The following is a 24,168-nucleotide window of genomic DNA, read 5'->3' on the forward strand; positions in this document are numbered from 1 at the left end:
TAGCTTTACCTGAGGGAACAGTCACAGCAGGAGGGAGATTTTCACTTGGGGAGACAAACAAATCTTCCTCTCCCTCTGTTGACGAGCTGGAGGACGAGTCACTACTGAGGTCGTTGTCACTGGAGCTACTGGAGCTGGGAAGCAATGCATACTTGCGGCGCGCTAACACCTCCCGCTTTTTCCTCTGCAACAATATCCGATCTTTTTGCTTTTGTGTCCGCTGAGAGGAACTGTTTTTCACAAATCGCTTCCTATGTGAAGGTTTCCTGAGAGCGCTGCTTTGAAAGCAGGCCCTCTTCATCAACAATCCAGGGACAGGCTCTGCCTCTGTTCGGGGCCATTTTTGTGATCTTGCACCATTTGTTCTAGTCGTACTACTCAATACTGCCTGTGGGTGCCTCACAGCCTCCTTGTCCTCCTCAGACGTTACAGTGTCAGAGTCCCCAAAATGCAAGCTCGACGATGGCGAAGACACACAGTCACTGAATGAAGAGTCGTTGTCTTCGTCACTTTGTGTCTGAAGGTGTTGTCTGAGCTCTAAAATTCCCTGGTTGTCTTTGACAGCACAATTTTGGGCATAGGAAGGGCCAGCCTGCTGGCTCTTGCGTTTCTTCCTCATCACGAGGTTTTTTTCTTTCTCTTCTCGACTGCCATTTGTGTCTTTCTGTTGCTTTTGAGAGTCACTGCACAGATGAGCAAACTCAGTCACCCCTTTGCTGGCAATCATTTGCACTTCTTCTGGGAAGCTTTTGACCACCCCAACAGGTTCAGGGTTCAAGAGGGCACCCTTCAGGCTCTCCTGTCTCTCTGATGCATCCGAAGGAACTTCACTCTTCATATCCGCTTTCTGGGTATAAAAATACGACGTTCAGGAGTTTAAAGACACATTGAAAAGCTTCAGCATGGCCTAAAATGATAAAAACAAATACGTTGCTCACATGATTGAAATTTGAAAACATGGGAACTACAAAGGACATTTATTCATCACACAGTCAACGACACACTTGCTATATATGTGCTATGCCACTAAAATGGACGTGTCCGGTGGAATGTCTACCAGCCAAATTCAATTTAAAATACATATGTTACACAAAAGATTACGGTCAAGGCTACAGCTGAAAAGTTCCATTAATGTGCATATTCAGAAAGGTATTAAATGTGCTGTAGTCAAATATAATATGCTAAAGTGTAAATTAAGCACTTAAATCAGAGGGGAAAATGATACACTATTAACAATTTATAATACCTAAACATGAATACAAAAATCAGATTAAAAATCTCAAATGTGCCGAGCAGTTCAGCAAAACTGTGTGTGTAGAACATGTAATTTGAACACACCAAATCTCAGTAAGCTACTAGACTTGCAAAGGGGCCAGGTCACTCTAAATGTGGCATAATTTGCCCACCTCTAAGTCATTTCAAACTTTGAGAAAATCAAAAGCAAATTAACCAGAATGCTATCTAGTCTAGGCAACGACAGACTTTAAGACATTTTCACTTCTACTAAACAAATTGAAGGTACTGGCTGTGAGGCAAGATAAAGCTTCTCCAATTCTGGTGAAGCAGGTCAGTTCCCAACGGCATGATCAGACTCACAAAAGCGTTGATAAAATAACTATTCTTTGACATCATAGGATTCTTTCAAAATCAGACATCCTGTCTTTAGAATGATTCTAGTTCTGAGTGATGAGACAAGTCAGGAGCCACGAGATCCCTGGGGTCCATTTCCTATGTCTTCTCTCAGGGTTGTTAATGGCAAACAAAGTATGTGGGTTGAGCAGGGAATTAGTAGGGATTCTGCTTTCTATTGAATTGTATTTCACCTCTGTACACTCTTACTTTCTGCCACTTGGTGCTGCGCTGGCAGGTATGCCGTTACTTACTTGAATACATTTTCTGTCTCAACAAGCCCAGGTCTGTTTAGTATTACTGAATGTAGCTAACAGAGCTTAAAAATAGACAAAACAAACTGGATAAAGCTTGCAGAGAGACCAGCAAACGATATAAAGGTACAAATCCAACCAAAACACCATGAGCGAAACCAACAGATCTGGAGTTAGCCAGCCTCCTTTTGGGTGGTGTCAATGCGTGTTTTATTTTGCTAACATTTTTACAAATTATTATTACTGGGGAAGATGCCAGGGGCCTCATCAATCTAAATAAATTGGTTAAAAGCAGAAAATAGTTTTGGTTTCTAAAAGCACAAACCTTAGTAGTCCTTGGTATTTAAGGAAACTACTGTGCGTGTCAATGTACTCCTTGTCAAATGGCATCACTCAGTGAAGTTAACCAACGGCTGAAGTGAGCTGAACTACTTGCTGCCCCACACACTTTATGAAATAGAGGGCGGAAGAAAAATGTGGATGACAAAATAAGTCAATCAATGAATGAATATTTTTATACTCCAGATGCCAATGAATGAAGGGGTCTGGTTCAAAGCGCCTATAAGAACTATACATACAAGTTTAGTAAACTCAGATGGTCTTGGCTAAAGCCACACAGAAAAATAAAATATAGCAGATATTTACAAGGACGCAGTCACGGTAGGTGTAGAAGTCCTTTATTGAAGTGCGAAGTAGACAGGGCAAGTATACAGCATCCATCTCTACCAGCATCCACCTAGAGCCTCCCAACCGCCTCAACTCCCAGTTCCATTCCCTAGGCAACCACCAGATTCCGCAGATAATGTGAGGTGGGAATCCAACACATCCTCCCTCTTACATATATAAATGAAACCAATACAACAATGCACTTAACCCCTTCAGTGCCACGCCCTTTCCCCCTCCTGTGCCGGGCGTTGCACTAGTGGGTGGGGTACATGACGAGATAGTCTCGTCATGGGCACAGCGCAACCGTGCTCCATGACAAGACTATCTCGTCATGGGCACTGAAGAGGTTAATGAAACAATGAATAAGAGTTATGATGCTAGCATAGGAAGTGCAAGTACAATTCATCCAACAATATATACGTACACTATAATATAACACTGCCCTTACATATATTAATGAATGAAAACAAGAACGACATAAATGGGAAGGCGGAATGAGAAGGGAAAAGGGAAAAGCGAGGAGAACACAATTTCAATTAATCTAACAGAATATGTACATTTATACATTCTACAAACAGAAATCTCTAAGGCACAACACCACCCAGTTTGGGAGGTCGTTTCCTTTCCCTGGTGAAAACTCTCCACTCCCTCAGACCAACCTTGCCATCTTCCCCACTTTCCATCTTAGAACACACACTCCTTTTGCTAACATCATGTGCAATGGCCATTGTGACCTTGTTCCACCATTTCCCATTTTGCAATCTAACCACATTCTTCCTTACATCCACAACCCTTTGTGGAGAAGAAAACTCGGATTCCTTCTTGGAAATAATCCTAGGTATTTTGACTCTGACAAACACCAACAAACACCTTGGACTTACCCGAATACCCACAAATCGGTCCTGATCTTCATTCTTTTCCTGCCTAAATCTTCCGACTTTTGCTTGGAAATGGTGAATTGCCCCATCCACTGTCTTGCCATTTTGGAAGCTGGTACCCTGCCCCTTAATAACGCAAAGGGACATAGTCCTGTGTCCACATTAGGAGTAGAGCGGAAAGCCCACAACAACTTCCGTAACTCTGCCTTACAATTCAAGCTACTAGCCCTGGCCAACTGTATGTTAGCTTTGAACACTATGATAATACGCTCTACAAGATCATTACTTCTCGGGTGATATAGAGAAGTCTTGGTATGCTTTATACCCGAGATGCTTAAGAAATCAGGAAATTGGGTGGACGTGAATTGACAACCATTTTCTGATAAAAATGTCATCAGGAATGCCTTCTTTTCGAAAAATGGATTCCAAAAACTCAATGACCTTGGAACTATTAGGAGAGTGAACAAACTTAATATCCTGATAACGGCTATGGAAATCCACAACAACACTACCATATTCCAACACGCCCCCAGAAAGAACAACAGGACCAATGATGTCAATGGCTAATTTTCCTCATGGCTTGTTGGGTACCTCAATCGCTTCCACAGGACTGAGAACAGCGATTCAAGACTTGTCACTGCTGGCACAACTGACACAATCTCTGACAAAATGCTCAACACTCCTGTCCAACCCGGCCACCAGAAATACTCCTGTATTCTCCTTTTCATTGCACACATACCGATGTGCCCTTCATGAGCCAACACCAAGATTCTGTTCCTCATACCTTCTGGAACAACTAAAGCATTGGACCAGTATCATTGATGCTGGACAACTCCTCAAAGACATGCTTGTAGGAATCACTGTTCACACCATTAGATTTCCACTGAGACCACCCTTGCTGTATGATTCCCTTCACCTCACTCATCTGTTCATCAGAATCACATGCAGAGAGCCACTCATTTTCCAAAATGGCATCATCACATCGCTGTTCGATGGTACACACAAGATCGGAGTCCATGTCATCTGATGTTTCCCCCTTATCAAGCATTTTGTGACTGGGAAGGCGTGACATGCAATCAGCCAACACATTTTTAGCACCAGGAACATATTCCATCTTATAATTATATTACTAAAGCCTGTACTGCCATTTGGAAATTCTAGGTGTGGCCCATTCCATGCGTTTAGTTGTGAATAAATGAACCAAGGGTTTATGATCAACATGAACAGTGAAATGAGAGCCCCACAAGTACATTCTAAAGTGGACGATGCCCAAGCAACAGGATGAAGCTTCCCTTTCAATCACGGAATAGGATGTCCTTAGCCGGACATACAATGGCATTTCCCAAAGGAGATGGGCTGCCACAGCGATAGCACTCCAATTGTCTGAATGCAAGTCTTTTGACGGCTTTGTCAGATACTTTTCTTGCATCTTCCTTGCTTTTTGTTCTCGTATGTCTGTGTTTCATAGCTAATACATCATGAGGTTGAGATTTCTCCTCTGATACAGTCATTTAACTCAAAGGATGTTGTACTATCTATCCGGGAAGCTATTTCCACAGCCTTCTCCAACGTTGGATAAGGTTATAATAAAACGCCTCCTAAATATTTTTGCCGATAGTTTTCTCTACTAGTTGGTCCCGGATCATTTCAACCTCAAAATATCTATACTTGCATGAAACAGCCAACATTCTTAAAGCCTCTACATAACTAGCAGCCAATTCACCCATAATTCAAACTCTTCTATAAAATGTATGTCTTTCCATTATAACATATTTCCTTGCTTTAAACCTCAAGTCTAAATCTCTAATGGCCATGGCATACTCGTCAATTACACTAACTCCCTGACCCTCGCGTTCTCTAGCCATAATGGGATCAGAAGAAATGGATTTGAGAATTTTGCGCCCTTCTGAATCCAGAAAGTGACGGAGAATGGCAAATTTCTTTTTGCGTGTAAAAGAATTACCTTCTAACGCATCCAAGTACGCCTCAAAGGCTACCTTCCATTGCCTCAGAACAATGACGTCAGCATGTCGACATCATTAACAATGTTCAAACGCGGGGCAATGAGAAACTGAGGAAAAGGTTAAAGGATATGAACATGAGTGCAGACATGTTTTTTAATATCTGTACAACGCTGTTTGAGGAATTTTCTATGTACGCCCGGACATTGTACATTCTTTTATTTTTTTCTCTCCATATCCTTGTAAAGGTACTGAGTGGTTGTTAGAATAATTACACTTTGTTAATCATATGTGCTTCTCTGAGATGGAAAGTCCCACTGGTCTTTTTCCATTCAATTTGCAATTAAGCGATGGCTTGTGATCACTTATCTTGAAAATGTAGTGCGGTTAGCTATTCGTTTTGTATGTAAAACTAGTAGGAAATATCCAATGGTTTAGGGGGAGGGGAGTGAAGCCTGCAGGCAAACTTATTTAAAGTATAGTAGAAATATGAAAGGAGAATTCTTTTTAGTTGTTCATTACCTACATTGAACAGCTGTGTCCTCGTTGTTCTTGCATCCGCTTAAGCTTGAATAAACTAATCTGTTTTACCGCCGACTCCCTATACTCCTTTTGAAACCAAAGTGGACAAGAGGTGCGTTTCTCAAAACAGACACTGCGCGAAAGTTAGATGTCCCAAGTGTGTAAACAACCTTGAGAGTGCTGAACGTCGAGGAGGAGCCATGGGCCAGAACACTCATGCAGGCTGAACAAGTGAGCAGAGAAGGAGGTTACGAGTCGCTTAAAAAATCAGTTGGAAACAAGAAGGCAATGCGTGGAGGACTCGTCCTGTCCCAGTTCAGCTCGTCACCACTACAAGGACGCAGTTACGGTAGGCGTAGAAGTCCTTTATTGAAGTGCAAAGTAGAAAGGATGAGTGTACAGCATCCACCTCTACCATCATCCACCTAGAGTCTCCCAAACGCCTCAACTCCCAGTTCCATTCCCTAGGCAACCACCAGAATCCACAGAGAACGTGAGGTGGGAACCCAACAATATTATTATGCTTATCTATTTGAAAAGGATAACAATACCCAACTGGTATAAATTAGCCATTTAACATAGCATCCGTCCACAAACATTGCCCATGTTGACAGCAAGAGTCTTGTACTTTAGTGCTCCCTGTCATTCCATCAAACCCTTCAGTCAAAAACTTAAGTCAATTCTAATTATTGCCCTCTAAAACAAATTTAGAAAAAAGTTTTTTTTTTAAACTGTCTCCCCGTGTTGTAGAATTCTTCCCACGAGGTTACCAGTAATGATCCCTCGCATTTGTAAGTTCTGGTGTCTATCATTGATGTGTTTCAATGAGGTTTCAAGAAGACTGTACCAAATCCCTGTATACTCTAGTTGCTGCCCTCCTGCAAAAATGAGTCTTCTACTTCTGTGAAAAAACAGGCCTATTTCTGTGATGTAGGCTGGCCATGCTGGTTTGCATAATGTAAACAGAAGCATGTTGGAATGGGAGGCACTTGGCCAAGCTCACAGGAGCCGCACATCGGTTGAACTGCCCCAGAGAACCCACCTCTAAACAACTTGCTATTACACACTTCTGTGCGTTCCAGAAAGAATGCTCCAGAACTGATCATGTGCATTCTGCTACTTACTCTTCAAGCTGCTTATATCTCTACTACCTCGTCTCTCCCCCGCCCAGAATGATGCTCAACAATTTCATTGTTTTTAATTAATTTTAGGTCAAAGTTAGCCATACATAAGCTCAATGCAGTAAATACATTGTGTATATAGATGAGGAACAAGGAAGGAAAAAAACAACCAGAAAGAAAGAGGTACAGGAGTAGAGGCAGAAAAGAAACTAATAGATACATCAAATGCTTTGAGCAATCTTTCCATATCAAACATAACACACAGTGTATTTAATCAATGGCAACACTGGAGGAATCCCAGCAGAGATTATTCCAAGTCCTTTCAAACTTTTTCAGAGAGGTGGGACCTCTGACTTTAGCCAGAGCCAGGTCGGTCTCATAGATCTGATGGATAAGAACTATCCATTCTGCTGCTTTGGGAGCATTCACAGAAATCCATGCCCTTGCGATACAAATCACGAACGTTACCAGGCATTGAATGCCTCCCTCGTAGTCATATTTAACCACTATCATTTTTTCTTTAGTGGATATTACGACCCGGTGATCCAAGCTGTATGACAAGCTCGCTCAACCCTGTAATTAATTCTTGTAGATCGGACAGAGCACGAACATATGTACTAAGTCAGCAGTCAGGAGCTTACACTTAGGGTATTTTCAACAGTGGTAGCATTTGTTCCCCATTTAAATATTTTATCTGGGGGGTATAATACAGCAGGCATGTAGGGTGCAGCTTTTGCAGCTTTGCAGCTCCAGGCTAACAGAGTACACAGAGTGATCTAGTATCTCTAAAGCCCTCTGAATCTCTGAGGCCAGGATCTCTACTGAGAGCAATCGGCTCTACATAGCTGCCATTATCAATATATCATCTGTGTTGGAACAAAAAAGCCCCTGGTAGGTCATACTAATCAAGAGTTGTATGCCTGGTCTATAGTAATACTAGAGTTCTGAGCCTTCAATATCGAGTGTATATTCACTTCCTGGCTGGATATAGTCCCTCACTTGTAAGTACTTGAAAAGATGTTGCAGGAACCCATAAGATTCTTGCAGTGAGAACAATCTAAAACCATTCAGGTCGTATAGCTGACCACAGTTACAACACCACACAGTGCCCTGCAAGTTGAGGCATGAAAACAGAGGGAAAGGCAGGATTATCCCATAGTAGTGCGTCGCCATTTAAAAAAGCGATTAAATATTTGGAGCGAATCTCCTTTCACATATAAATTATATCACTCGCGACCTTAAAACGTACCCTTCTGAAGTAGTTGGGATGCCCTAATCGATAGAGAAAGAGTCTAAGCTCAGCCTCCGCAGCTAATTGATAACAGAAAGATGATGGACCGGGATCTTCCGGGTTGAGTAAGCTGCGCAGGCGACCAGTGGAGGCCACTCAAAAATATAACTTAAAATCTGGGAGGGACAGCCCACACTTCTTATACGCAAGCTTCGTGAATTGTATGGCTAGTCTTGCATGCATATATACCCCTACAAAGCTTCCAATGGCGCCCTCCAAGCTCCGAAAAAAAGAATCTGGGACCCTCAGTGGAATGGCCCTAAACAAATGAGAAATTTGGGAAGGATGTTCATCTTGAGGAGGTTAGTTCAACCAATGATAGTGAGTGGTAGCTTATCCAACGATTTAAGTTTGGAGATGACAGCAGAGGTTCATAGTTCAATTTAATAATATTAAAAACCTTCAGACATAGCTGGATACCCAGACTGCCGCAGTGGTTACCCCTGCGGTAGGGGAATCCGGCTTAAAATTCAGGAGAGCCTAGGTTTTTGATATTTTAAGCTTGTATCCAGATACCTTGCTAAACAAGGTAGCCTAATTGACAACCTGTTCGATTGCTATTAGCGGATTAGAGGAAAAGCCAGCCACATTATCGGCGTATGCAGTCAGTTTCAGTTGTTGCCCTCCGACAATCAAAGGTCGCATGTCTGCATTCCTAAAGAGTGACTGTAAAAAGAGCCTATGTATTGAGCGAACAAAATGGGAGAGAGCGGGCACCCCTGTTAATTGTCTCTTCTTATCTGATTGGAGCAGTTTCCTGCGAGGACTACCCTCGCCCTTGGGGTCTTATATAAAGCTTAATTAATAAATATTTTGCTTATTCCCAAAGCACGCAGTGTAGTCCACATACAGTCCCATGCAACACGGTCAAAGGCTTTTTATGCATCTAAAAGGATCACACCCATATGGATATTAAGCCTACCCGCAACATCAAAAGCTGTAATTGCAGTGTTGGTATGATAGTAGTATCTCTTCCTGGAAAATATCCATGTTGTTGTGAAGAGACTAGGGACGAGATTACGAGGGGCAGAAGCATGGTCAAGACTTAAACAAACCATTTTTCATCTGTGTTAATTAGAGAGATGGGACGATAACACACACATATCCTCCAATGGCTTATCCTTTTTTAGGAATGCAATAATGTTGGTGGAATTCCATGTAACCAGAGCAGTCCCTCCTAAATAAATGTGTTGAGACACCTTAAGGAATTCGACAGCTATTATATCTTCAAATATCTTGTAGAACTCCAAGGATATGGAATCCTCACATGCCGCCTTATCTGGTGGGGTAGACTACACCGCTGGATATAATCTGAGCAGTCAGCCTGATCTATAACCCAAGGCTGAAGGTACAGCTCTTTATAGAACCAGACAAATTGTTCCAGGATGAAAATAGAAGTAGTGTGCACCATGCCATCCTTACCCTTAATCGCCTGTATTGCACACTTCGTCGGTCTGATATCTGGTGTGCTAGAACTCCGCCCACCCTTTCCCTTATTCATATTGTAGCTTTCTATGTTTAGCATATCTGGCGGCTTACTGATCTTTCAGCCTACGTCCTAGGAGAGACCTTTTTTTCACTAGCTGGAAAAATAAAAATAAAACACCTCTTCATTTGCCAGTCCTTGGGAAATTTTAGAAGCATGCAGTATTTCAAGTTGTATAATAACTTGACGGAGAGAGTGAGCCTCCTCAGAAGAATCTCGGTTTTGCTTGACCACATACTTCAGGATAATGCCCCGGACGTATGTCTTCATTGTGACCCAGATTATTTGGGGGTCAGCCGTTTCCTTATTTACCTGAAGGAATTCTCTACATAGCCCTGACAAACAAGTTATATAGCCACCATTAACCAGCAAATTCAGAGGAGATGAGAACTTGGCAGGTTGGGCCTATTTCCAGTTGGTCCAAACGAAAACAGAATCGGGTTATGATCGGAGACGATCCTGGGGCATACCTTCATACTTCCATACAATCCAACATGGACCACCCAGTAAAAACCATGTTGATCCTGTAAAAGTGCCTGTGAGGACACGATTAGAAGGTATAGCCAGGATCCGTCGGATAAAGGGTGTGCCACTAGTATCATAGCCCATGCAACTGAATCAAGTCCTTAATTGGTGCCCTTGTTCTAGGTTTACGTGGGGTGGCAGTACGATTAGTGGTGTCTATACTGTTATCAAGTATGCTGCTAAAATCAGCCATTACAATCAGTTCCCCTGCCCAATCCAATAGTTCGTTACTATATATCTATTACTTCTGGGTCGTCAATGTTAGGACCATAGACCATGCACAGAACAAACGTTTATGAATTTAGTAGTAGCTGAGCGAGGACCCATCTTCCCCTAGAGTCAGCAACCCTTCTTGAGATTTGGCCACAAAAATCCTTAGCAGAGAGTACTGCAACCACGCTTATCGAAGTGGATTGTGACATACAAATAACTATATCACATCCCAACTGTTTAAATAGGAACCGATCCTTGTATGCTAGGTGGGTCTCAGTCAAAGCTACGAGTTGGGGTTTCTATTGACCAGGGATACTCAAAGTACGGCCTGGGGTCTGCATGCAGCCCTCCTGACCCTTAATTCGGGCTCCCTGGTGAACAGCAGCACTGGGCTGTTCACTTGACAGAGCAGGAAAATTCAGGAAGCTGTGAAACGGGCATACTTTATTTGCAGGTTAACTAAACTAAAGGTAAAGAAGCAAAGAATGTTTTCTAGACAACTTACCTTTATAATGCATCTTCTTTGCATCCCCCTACGCCCACCTTTCAACACCTTGACCCTCCCCTGCTGGCATCGGTGTAGCCCTCAGGAAACCAAAGACAGTACTTTGTGGCCCCCAGGGAAAAATTTGTGAGTACCCATGGTATAGACCAATCTCCTTCCGGACCAATTGTCGCTTACTACGCATGTTAATTCCACATATATTCCAGCATATACATTTAATCTGAGCCATGGGAGCTAGAACATTTCACACCTCTTCTGTACCCTTGTGACCTTTGTGTTTCTAGATTATTATTCCACTACCTTAAGATGGACAAAAAGTAAGCCCTGAATAAGTAGACCATACTTTGACCAGTTTTAGCCCCCCACACCCATCCCCTGTTGCAGAGGCAAGGTCACCTAAAGGAGACCAATTGTTGCGATTCTCCCCCCCCCCCCACATCCCCATCCCCCCTCCACCCAACTCCTTCCCATACTCTTGAGAAGCAATCATCACCCCCCCATCCCACACCCACTGGCTGTCAGCGGAAGACAGCCCAATAGAGCACTGACTTCCCACACCCTGAACCCGGGAAAAACCATTAATTAAAATAAAGAAAACAGCAAGAAAAAAATATTGCATCCTAATCGGATATCTATCCAGCTATGCAATATGGGCATCCCGAATCATAAACCCATCTTAGAGGGAACGGACAGGCCCAGAACACAGAGGGAAGAGATGAGAGAATATCAGGGAGTAACAATGGAAAAAAGGTTGCCAGGTTTTCAAATTAAAGTCCAACTCAAAGACAATGGTAAGGAATCTATCACTAACTAATGTCTCTAACAGATATAACGTTACCGAAGGTAAGTGACTTGTCCATCTGAAAGAGAGACGTTAGTGATATATTCCTTGCCTTAGAATACATACCCCAGCAATACCATCCCCGGTGGTGGGTCTGCAAACCAAGATCACACCAGAAAGTCACGGAGAACAGAACGGCCAAAGAAGCAGTCTCTCCGGACTTGGCTGTCAAGGCAATAATGCTTAGTAAAAGTGTGCAGAGAGGCCCACGTGGCTGCCTCACAGATGTCTTGCAGGGGGACACCACGTCCCAATGTAGTAGTAGCTGCTGTCGCTCTGGTAGAAAGGACGCGCAGCCCCACCGGAGGTTCCTTTTTAGCCAGAGAATAACAGGCTTTAATACACAAGACGACCCAGCAGGAGATATTCCTCTTGTGTACAGCCCGGCCTTTCTTGGCACCTACGTAGCCAACAAAGAGCTGGTCATCCACCTGGAACTGTTGTATGCGATTCAGGTAAAATTAGAGCGCACGTTTTGGGTCCAGACAGTGGAGCCTCCCTTCCTCTTTGGAAGGGTGCGGAGGCGGAAATTAAGTGGGCAGTGTGATAGTCTGCCCGATGTGGAAGGCTGTAACAACCTTTAGCAAGAAGGAAGGACGAGTGCGGAGCACACCCTTGTCCGGATGAACAGACAGAAAAGGAGGTTTCGAGGAAAGAGTGTGGAGCTCTCTCACGCGCCTAGCGGAGGTGATGGCAACCAGGAAAACAGTTGTGAAGTGGCTCAAAAGGAGAGCACATCAAGTAAGTAAGAACCAGATTCAAGTTCCACTGCAGCATCACAAAAGGAATAGGAGGGAAAAGGTGAGTAATGCCTTTGAGAAATCTATTCACGACTGGGGACTTAAAAAGAGAGGGCTGATCAGGGAGCCGGAGAAAGGCTGAAATTGCAGAAAGGTAGCCTTTAATAGTGCCCAGAGCAGAGCCCTTCTGAAAGAGGGGCAGAAAGGGGATCCACAGCCTTTGCTGTGCACCATGTCACAAATTTGTTCCACCTGCAGGCATATACCGATTTAGTGGATGGACGCCTGGCTGCCAGAATGACATTGCAGACTTCAGGAGGCAAGTCAAATGGAGGCAAGTCAAATGGAATCAACTGCCGCTGCTCAATCGCCACGCAAGGAGGTGGAGGCAAGCCCAGTCCGGAGCTACAAGAATGACTTGGGCACAGTCGCGCCTGATCTTCTTCAGCACTCTGGGTAGAAGTGGTATAGGCGGAAAGGCGTACAATGGACCGCAACTCCACTCGCGTCAAAAAGCGTCGCCGAGCAAGTGCCGCCTTTGAAATTCCAACGCGCAGAACTGCTGATATTGCGCGTTCTCTTCGGTGGTGAATAGATCTAACCAAGGCTCTCCCGACTGTTGAAAGAGACCTTGCGCCACCTCCGAGTGAAGACTTCATTTGTGATCCATTATGCACCTGCGGCTGAGTTCGTCCGCCCTGGCTTTCAAAGAACCTGCCAAGTGTTGAACCACCAAGGAAATGCCTTGATGTTCCAGCCATGTCCAGAGACGCAGAGCCTCCTGACATAAGGTAGACGACCCCACCCAGCCTTGCTTGTTGCAGTACCACATGGGAGGTGGTGTTGTCTGTGAACACCTGCACTACTCTCCCCTTGACAGAGGGAAGGAATGCCTTCAGTGCAAGTAGGATCGCCCGAAGCTCCAGAAGGTTGATATGGAGCCTGGACTCCGCCGGAGACCAGAGGCCTCTGATCTCCACATTTCGCATGTGGCCACACCATCCCAGGAGAGACGCATCCGTCACCACTGTGTGCTCCGGTTGGAGAAGGGAGAGGGATCTGCTGCGGACCCAATGCTGGTTCGTGAGCCACCACTGCAATTGTCGTGCAGTGCCTTCCGAGATCTGTACGTAGTCAGACAGGTTCCCCTGATGCTGCGCCCACTGGAACTTCAAGTCCCACTGCAGAGCCCGCATATGCTATCTGGCATGATTGATCAGCAGGATGCAGGAGGCCATGAGACCCAGCAGCCTCAAGGTAATCCTGACCGAAACCCAGAACAAGGGCTGAAAGATCGGAATCATAGCCTGAACGTCCCAGACTCGCTGCTCGGGAGGATAGACTCAAAACTGCGCCGTGTCCAGAACCGCTCCGATGAAAAGGAGCTTCTGAGAGGGAATCGGCACGTTGATGGAGAACCCCAACAAATGCAGGAGGTCGGCCGTAGTCTGGAGGTGGGAGACGACTGCCTGGGGCGAGCCCGCCTTCAACAACCAGTCATCAAGATAGGGGAAGACTGAAACCACCGATCACTTTGGTGAACACCCGAGGGGTGCTGGTAAGGCCAAAAGGGAGCACGGTGAACTAAAAGTGCTCGTGGCCTACTGTGATCCGCAGGTAACGCCGGCAGGACAGGGATATGAAAGTTACCATCCTGCAAGTCTAACGCTACCATCCAGTCTTGCGGGTCTAGGGCAGACAATACCTGAGCAAGTGTGAGCATCTTGAACTTCTCCTTTCTGAGAAAGCGATTGACGTTCCGAAGTTCTAAGATAGGACGCAGGCCGTTGTCGTTGTCCTTCTTTGGAACCAGGAATTAGAGGGAGTAACAACCACAACCTACTTCTGGCGTCGGAACGCGCTCAATGGCCCCTTTGGCCAAGAGGGCCGCAACTTCATGCTGGGGACGACATCGGCAGGGGAACCAGCCGGCGGCGGTGCCGTAGGCATACATGTCGGTGGAGGTCGTATGAGGACAACCGACATCGGCTGGGATCCATGCATGGATCCATGGGGTCTCACGGCGCCGAGGCCATCGACAAAGAAGGGCGAGGACCCGCAGTCGGACCTACAGGACCCGACGGGCCAAAGAGACGGCCCATGGCTGACAGAAATTCCTGCAGCTGGGCCGGAGTCACCGACGGACACGGGAAAGGCAGATAGGCCGTTGGCGACTGCGTAGGCTCCCCCGGAGCCGTGGGGGTGGCACCACCCGCACCCTCAGCCACATCATGCGACAGGCTAGGGGAAGGCGAAGAGTGACTGCGCTTCTTTGACTTCTTGTGCTTCGTCTTACCTGACCCAGAGTGAGTAGACTTCGAACGATGGTGGCGGCTCTGCGACCAGGACCTTGGTCGGCGCGGAGCCGACTCCCGGGCCTCAAGCAACTTTTTCGGAGCCATGGCCCGGCAGTAGGGGCACGACGTGGGGTCGGGGTCGTGCCCCAGGCAGTAGAGACACTCGCAGTGCGGGTCCGTCACCGACATCATGCAGGGACAAACCTCGCAAGACTTGAAACCGGGCATCCCTACAACACCAGGAGTCAAAAACTCAAAAAAGACAGAGCGAAAAGTGTCCAAAAACTCAGTAAAAATTGATTGGGGGTACTGCTCTCTTCGGATCTGCGCTTGCTGGCGCGGAAAAAGAAAGAACTAACGTCAGCGCGCGAGGGCGGTGACTAAGTAGCTGCCGCAACGTCATCCCGGCGATCACGACGCCTACGACGGATGCGGAGCCGCACAACGCCACCTTCCGACACGCAGCTGCTAACGAAAACTTTCCGGATCCAGTCTGACGCCTGGGGGTAATTTTAAGGTAAGGAATCTATCACTAACGTGTCTCTTTCAGATAGGATCTATAAGTTGAAGCATCTTCCATCTTCAGTCCTTTATGGATCTACAGATATCAGACCGAGCCATGACTGACATAGTATCAATCTGAACCGGAGTTGCAGGATGTGCCTTGAGAGAGATTGCCTGACTCAAGAGGAAATTCTAACAAATATTAAAATTGAGTGGGGTTGTGCAGTAATAGCACTGGAAGACAATGTGCATGCTGGATTTAAGAGTCCCAGTCAATCAAGTCAGGAAAAGCCCTCCCAAAGAGCTGTACCATATATTGCAGAGGGTCAGAACCTTCCTTCCCCTCCGGGATCCCAAATATCCCGAGGTTATTTCTCCTCGTTGTTTTCCATTTCTTCGACTTTAGTGTAGAGATGTTCCAACTGAGCATCATAGCTCCCGATTGCCTTGACGGTTATGGTTGCAGCTTCCTCAGTAAGAGCAACTCTCTCCTGAAGCTCCGTAATTTCCATTGTAAGAGTAGTAATCTGCCCCAAGACCTCAGCCAGAGATTTTTGTATTCTCGCATTGCCTGCTCTTGCCTGAGCATAGTGTAACTGAGCTTCTGAGCGCTGTCTCTGGATGGCTTGCAGGATTACTTTTAGCGAGGGTTCCTGTAGATTGTCCTCCAAGCACGCCTCTTTGGTGTTAGAGGGAGAAAAGTGATGATCGGGAGTGGTATCTGAGGATAGATCGGGAGTGGGATCTGAGGATACATCAGAAGTACGATCTGGTCCCGGGTAGAGCATTCTTCAGGTGATATGTATAGTAAGCTGCTTATCGGACACTGGCCCTGGAAGTGTTTCAGAGAGACAAAATATACGTGTTTTTACCTCACCCGTTGATACATTCCACTTCCCTAAGCGGGCTGCTCATAGCTCCCTAGCTACAGACCTTACTGGTCTGATGCTGCCTTGGCGGTTTGGGTAATTGGTGCGGCTGAGCCTGGTCTGTGTATTTCTTCTTCTTTCAGGAGCTAGCCTGTCCCTGCTGCCGGGGGGCCTGGGTTGTCCCTTTTTTCCTACACCGATGACAGATCATCTTCTCCCTCTCTTCATGTAAGGGATCTGAACCCTCTGCTCTTCAGTAAGGTCTGAGTAAAATTGCGTCCTGGATGCAAAACAACTTGCTCAAACTTAATGGAGACAAGACTGAAGTCATGATCTTAGGGAAAAAAACATGACCTCTGGGGACCGCAATACTGGCTCTCTGAAATGGGTGCTTTGCCCCTGCCAGTACATCAGGTTCGCAATTTGGGCTTAATCATTGACGACCACCTTTCAATAAAACAACAAGTCAACACAATGGCTTCCACCAGTTTTGGAGTTCTAAAGTGGCTGATGCCCCTCTCTGCGCAGAGAACGGTGGTTCATGCCCTGGTCACGTCTAGGCTGGACTATATCAATGTCCTCTATCTGGGCTCCAACAAAGCTATGATCCAAATACTTCAGGTGGCACAGAATGCGGCGGCTAGACTGCTGTGTCATATACCTAAGACTGCCTCAGTCTCTGGCTGTCTTCACGACCTTCATTGGCTAAAGGTGGAGAAACGTCTCAAATTCAAAGTCTTATGCTATACGTTTAAAATTAAAATTGGAGTGGCCCCGAAATATTTGCGATCTCTAGTGCAACTCTCTCAATCCTCGTGACCTTTGCGTTATGCCCAGCTAATTAGGTTTACTACCCCCAAAATCCAACTCTCTTGTATGTGTAGGCAGTCTTTCTCCTACCTGGGTCCCACCCTATGGAATTGTCTGCCTCTCATTTTACTTGAGGAAACCGTGTATGGTAGATACCGCAGAAGTTTGAAGACTTGGTTGTTTAACCTTTGATATCCTGTTCATTCTTTTATCTTTCCTACCGGGTTGGCGCAGGGAAACCTCTTGGGGTAGCTGTGCCCTTTACAAATTCAGTTAATAATAATAATATATCATAATATATCAAAACAACCGTCAGCTCCATTTTAGGCCTTTCCAGCAGCCATAAGCAAGCAGTCCTTTCTGGAAGGGCAGAAAGTTAACAAAGAAGTGCCAGAAGCCAGAGTTGTCCAGATGGGTAAAAGTGGCAACCCTAGTACTTTTGTCGAGTATATCGCACAGTAAAATGCAAAAGGACACAGGCTTTAAAGCCTACCGGATGCAAAAACCTGATTATGAGATCAAGGAAAGGACATATGCAATTTTGCCAATTTGTTCTATAGCTGAAGTAAGTTGAACAGGAGGAAAATCAGGTCCCCCAGAGCTCAGCACAGCTGCACCTTTAGTCACTGACCGCAAATCACTGCTCACAAGAGCGGTTCATCATAAGCAATGCTGAGTTTCGGAGAGATGCTACTCACCTGCTATACTTTCATTTAATGATTTGTTTCTCTGTGCCTCTTACTGTCGAAACCTTGCATAAACATCGCCAATTTCGTATTAGGCAGCTATTTTCTAGGGTGGCCCGAGTGCATCTCTGGCTGCACTGAAATGTAGCAGTGAAGCTGTGCTTGCGTCTGGGTGTGAGCATGCTCGATTTCCTAGTAACTGCCCTGTTTTATTTGAAAAGCCACCTCAAAGTTGACCTGCTAGGCGGCACATTCTATGGAGCTCATAAGGGGAAGTGGCCCATGACAACTTTGGCTACAAGCAGCTCCTGTGCATTTTATCAATCTTGCATATGTGATGCTTCATGGAGAGATGGGTCCAAAGCTTTAGACTGGCCTCCATTTTAGGGCACAGAGAGCAGGTAGCAAGATACGTTCTCATTCCGCACAAAAAAGTTGACACTATCTCCATGCACCGTAGTGCTATATGTACTTTAAGTACGCTAATGTGTTTCTAACACATCGTCAAACGTGGTTTAGTAGCGCAGGGACTGTAAGTCATTCCTACATGAGCAGAGGCAACAAATCAAAAGCTTGGAGAACTGCTCAGAAAACCAGCACGCTTAGGGTCAACACTATACCCTACTCTTCAGCCTTTGCGTAGTATCATTAGTCCATCTGATAACGAAGGGATTTCACTGCCAAGTGTATGCAGATGATACCCAATTAATCCAAGTAATAACATCAACAAAACAGCACTTCTGGACTTTAAACAGGCATTCAAATAATCGATGAACATCTTAGGCCTTGGGCTAAAAAGCAATGACAGTCCTTTACCACTCTACTGACCAACTTAATTAGACAAACCACATGCTCATACACAAGCGGTTCAAAATATAGGAGTACTTTGACGCACAATTATCCTTTGCCGCACAAATCAGTCCACTACATGTTTAGAAGACTTCCCCCCCCCCCCAAATACTTTCTTCTCTCCCTCCTCACACATGTCCTCTGGTGATACAGGCTACCACCATTCTGAGCCGACCTGATTACTGTACCTCCCTATTTTGTCGGCTTTTCTTTGATATACTGAATCCATTGCAGAACATTTCAAAGTGCTGCTGGGCTTTCTCTACTGTGGTCTTGTTGCTCCTCTGCTTCTTTGGCTCTTGACACCCTGTATTGGCTGACGGTCTCGAAGAGGGTCACCTTTAAAGCTCTGTCTCTTAATTTCCGTAACTAGCGAAAATATATTAAGTAGATAGGAAGTAGTGGCGCACTGCGTGTAGCGTGAGTGGTATAAAATAAACAAGTAAATATGGTGCTATACAGGAAGGGGACACCCTTCAAACCCCTCAATGTGTGTAGGGCAAGCCCTACTCAAAATAGTACAAACAAAACCTGTGCACACATATAAATAAAGTCAATTGGATATTGTAACAGCAAAAGCACAATGGACCCAAATCTTCAATCATAATAGACGTTCTTTTATTCCTTTAGAAAACATGGCCAGCCGACACGTGTTTCGTCAGGGAAGATCATCCCACGACTTCTCAGGGCTGACGCTAATGGCTACAGAACAAAACGACTCGAAACTGGAAAAGGTTCCAACCAGGCTGGGTGCATAAATAGCACAGTCGAGAAAACAAGGCCAATGGAATTATGTAGATAATCTAAGTCATTACATGGAGGTATGGAGACGAATAATCCCTGTGTCACCGGACAAATGCAAAACAAAGGGTAATGTCACTCATATCATAGGGCAACGATGTGAAGATCAAAGTATGCTTCTGTACACGAGTTCCAGAGTAGTTGGAGAAAAATGTAAATCCAAGTAAATGATCACCAATTCAAAGAGTAGAGAACAGCAACATCGTAACTGTACCGGTATGCACCGGTACAGTTACGATGTTCGCTGTTCTCTACTCTTTGAATTGGTGATCATTTACTTGGATTTACATTTCTCCATACCTCCATGTAATGACTTAGATTATCTACATAATTCCATTGGCCTGGTTCTCGACTGTGCTATTTATGCACCCAGCGCACTTACCAAATCCATTTTTCATTACATTATCAATCTAAAAAATTTCAGTTGTATACCTTATCAAACACCTGCCACTACTACAGCAAAATGTCAGCCCAAACAATTGCAATAGACCGACTACAAGTCTATTTATTTAAACCTGCCAAGCAAAGAAATTCAGAAACTCAGCAGGACCAAAATAGATGTTGCCGCACTGACTTTGGGCTGAAGAAGACGGACCGTCTATCAATGTTCAGATCTCAAAATGCTTGGTTGGTTATAGAACGTCAGATACAATTCACCATCTCTCTCTAATTTGGAAAACAACCAAAACAAAAATTCCTAACTCTCTTCTGTTTCTACAAACCTACTGCTGCACTTCAATGCAGACTGCAAACTGTTCCTCCCAAAATGGCAGACATTCTCATTTAGAGGCAGATCACTGAAAGTAGCTGGAGCAATAATATTCAGCAACCTGGATAAAGACTTCAGAATAACCAAAAGCGATTGGTCTATTTCTGCATCCGGGAAAGTTGCCTGAACTCTTAATTGTCCTTGAACTCTTCTCTTCATCATAGTCTTTCCTCTACCCCTAGTATCTCCTCTTCTTTCAGCACCTTTCCATCTTCGTCCGCTTGACCTCACTTTGCCCTGCCACTCCCTAATCGGATTCGAACTATTCTGAAGTATGATCTTTCTACTCACATCCTGATTCACATTTTTTTGCACAGGCATACTATGTTTCACCCATCTGATTATTATACCTCTAATAGTACTGTTTGTGCCCCCCTATGGTACACTGGATGTACATAAGCACCTTTGATAGTTGTGTTTTACTCGCTTATTGATGTATTATGTGTGTAGAAGTGTAAGACTGTTACTGGTAGGGGCGGGTCATTCAGTGTTATGTGAAAAAAAATTTCAAAAACACACTGGGGAGATTTCTTTCTTGCGGTCTCCTATGTGGAGGTTTTTTGCTTTATTTTAAGGAGATGTAAGTAATACAAAAAAAAAAAAAAAAAAAAAAAAAAAAAAAAGCATTGGCATAGCCAATAGGTCTCGCCTTTGGGACATTATAAGTGTTTTGCCATGCAACAGTTGCATAAATAAATACTAATAAGGTCCCAAAAGCGAGACCTATTGGCTATGCCAAGTGGCCGCGAAAGTGATCGCGATCAAACATCAAAACGGCCGCGAAAGTAATGGCGGAAAAGTGCAGCCCGCGCGCCCGCGCACATGCACTGTAGCTCCAGGCTGGCCTGGTAGCACTTTTTGGAGCCCCCTCAAAAAGTCTCGCCAGACCAGCGCATGCGCTGGGTCAGGCGAGACCTAAAAAACAATAGCCTCCTGCTTAATGCCCTCCTGGTCCGGATACAGGGCTGAAGTGGGGCATAGGGTAAAGCTCAGTTCAAGTCCAGTTGGGGTTCTTTTCTTCTCTTGCTACAGAGACGTTGCCTGGTATCACTGGGCGCCCTCGGGAGGTGACGGGAGACTGTGGCTTGTCAGTGGACGTCACGGGGGCGTGGTAGAGAGAAACAACAGAAGAGAAAGAAAACAAGAATCAGATCTCTGATCTGAGGTTTAAAAAAAAACATTACGGGGTAAGTGCACCCTTCACTGGTGTCCCTGTCGTGCTTTGCCCAAGTGCAAGGGGGAGGCTTAGTGTAGGAAGGGGTTGTGAGCCTGAACTCCTGCCAACCAGCCCCGCAGAGAAAAGAACCCAGCCTCGGGTACTTGCCTTAACCCACGACCCACTGGGCCGTGGGGGAGGTGGTCCCAGCTTCTCGAACCGTTGGAGGGCTGGACTCAAGCGTGTTGCTCCTGGAGCGGCTGTCTGTGTACTGCTCTCCTGGGTTGGGTGCTGTTCGTCCCCGGATACCGTCTCCTTCGTCGCCTCTTCCTTGTTTGTTCCTCCGGTGTTCATCTCCTTCTCCGCATCCGTGTCTTCTTCTTTCGCTGCTGCACTTCCTGGTATTCCCTGCTCCGCCTTCATATCCCTCATAGCTCCGCCCGAGTTGGCTCTGATTGGTGGCTCGTTAGGAAAGTCCGGTTGGTCTACTAGACTGCTAACCTGACTTCCTGTTTGTCGTGTCGCGGCCGCCATTATACATTTCTCGGGTGTCACGATGTGTAGAGGGGACTCCTCACAAGAAGTTAGAAACATAGCACTAAACAATGTGGTGTTGTGTAGGAGGTAATATGGAGTTGGAAAACTGCATGACACACAAACACTACATAATGTTTGAAGTCAATGCATTACTGGTGCTGCTGCTGGTTGACAATGTGGTGGAATGGCAAATCATGGTCTCAGTAGGCTCAATTTAAACAGTGTGTACATTGGAGGTCATAGGAACCCTAAAATGATGCAGGTGTTTTAGTTTATATTTGTGGGTATGCTTGTTCCCCCATCTCTTAAAGTTCTGCGGCACTGAAACTGATCCCGCATCGGTGGTCCTGCCAATATCTCAGTTTGCACACATATGTTTTAAGAGGCTATATTCTATAAGGCTCTGCCAACGCTGGTACTCCTTCAGAAAGTTTAAGACTCCCCTTAATCAATGGTGGTGTGGTGCAAATCTTGTGAAGAAAACATATTGCTCATGTCAATGGAACAATAAGGCAAAGTTCCAACACACCTTTAACAAGGAAAACCCAAACTCTTACAAAAAGTGCAAAATGCCCCATGGAGTAAAAGAAAGAAGGTATATGCAAAATATTATCAAGATTTAGAAAACCAAAAGCAAGTACATTAAAACTTTTTTAGGCTTGTTTTAAAGCAAATAAGTCAGTCAATGATTACATCCAGGTAACTTTAGGCTAATATAAGAAACACGTGGGATTGCAGGAGAGATTAGGACTATCATTGCCAATGGAGCTGATCACACAACCTCTCGTTCATTGGAGACCTTTGCTCTGAATGTGATAAATTGGTCAATAAAAAAAACATCATAAAGATTCAAACTTGACTTCCGACAGCTCCCAAAGACACTGTAAAACGGAAAAAAGAGGCCCAGTAGGCAGAGACAACTGGCATCCGGGGTGCAATACCAGTTGAGCAATGAGGACTAGAAATGACAAGAAGACACCAAAAGTTTGTCCAACACACAATAGTTTGGTACCTGACCCCAGACAAACTGAACATGAAGTTTCTCGGAAAATAAGACCAATGTTGTAGGGAATGCGGTTAACGAGGACATTATTTTGCAGTTTTTCAACAACTATACGCGAATCAAACATGTTTACACCTTGCAGCTTTGTTTGTAATGCCTCAGTAAACAGGAGGTCGCTTCTCGCCCTGCTATCACCAGAAATCGTCAGCAGACACACTTTGCTTACATCGAACAGTTCTGGTCATATAATAATTATATGTGCCAATGTTTATTTAGCCTTAGAACAAAAACAACAACCTCTTTGTTCTTATCGAAACTTAAGCGCAGAAAATCTGTTTTGGTCCTTGCATCCAAATTTAAATCTAGATTAGGCTGCCTCTTGATATTATTATATCTGATGAATATACATCAAGTTACAAAAAGCTAGTAAGCTAGTGAAAATTCCAAATCCTTATGAAACGATTCATTTTTATTTCATTTTTCAGTATTTGAGCCAAGTCTGTAGCTGATAACATCTCTAGCGATGTAAGTTGATAACCCATAATAGTTTTATTTAAGGATTTTGCTGTCAGTGATCATATATTTCAGAGATAATACTAAACATTTCCAAACAATCTAACATAACGTGATGGTGGTGGGACCTAGGAATACCAGGTCAAAAAGCTTTCTGTCAAAGCACTTTCCCTACCTGGGGATTCTTTTAGACTGTAGGTTTTCTTGGCAAACACAGATGAAAGATTTGCTGAAACTTAAAAATCGGCCACTGCAGGGGTTGTCCTTTTAGCTAGACGCTTGAGCCAAATTAATGTACACGCGATGTTAAAGGTCTACAAGGCTAAATGTTTGTCACTCACCAGTTATGGCTGTGACATTTGGGGTTATGTATAGTGTCACCAGCTACAGGTGGTTGAAAACTCTTCCGTTACGGGCCTCCTCAAAGTTCCTGCAAGCATCCCCTCAGAAATGTTACATGAGACAGTAGGCATTAGTTACATAACAGACTGGACTGCCCTTAGTCCCCTGAGCTTCTGCCTATCAGTCTCGTTGAAAGAAGATCTCTCGCTCAACAGGATTATAATACACGATTGTATGACGCTAGAAGAGAGAGGAGTAGTTCTGGGTTAGCTTGTATTTAAGTCTTTGGATCGACCTGAGCTGTTTTTCAATCCCAAGACGGACATTCCCTGGGAAAAACAGGCTTTTTTTTTTGTCTTTTTTGTCTTTTTTTTTTTTTAAACGGGGGGCTTCAGAACAG

The 24,168-nt window shown here is 44.8% G+C and overlaps 1 protein-coding gene across 6 annotated transcripts in view; it reads right to left on the bottom strand.

Moving 5' to 3' along the window:
- The window catches only part of RNF111 (ring finger protein 111), a 340,882-nt gene that overhangs the window by 307,856 nt on the left and 8,858 nt on the right, over window positions 1–24,168 (bottom strand). For 4 of the 6 annotated variants that reach the window (XM_085643745.1, XM_085643742.1, XM_085643743.1 and 1 more), the window contains exon 2: window positions 10–907. In XM_085643745.1, the coding sequence (XP_085499871.1) occupies window positions 10–838 (829 nt within the window). In that variant the 5' untranslated portion in view covers window positions 839–907. The remainder of the gene's footprint in view (window positions 1–9; window positions 908–24,168) is intronic. The other 2 variants (XM_085643744.1, XM_085643741.1) reach the window with 1 other exon arrangement.

This window comes from Triturus cristatus, chromosome 3_1, assembly GCF_964204655.1.
Source record: "Triturus cristatus chromosome 3_1, aTriCri1.1, whole genome shotgun sequence".
NCBI lineage: Eukaryota > Metazoa > Chordata > Amphibia > Caudata > Salamandridae > Triturus > Triturus cristatus.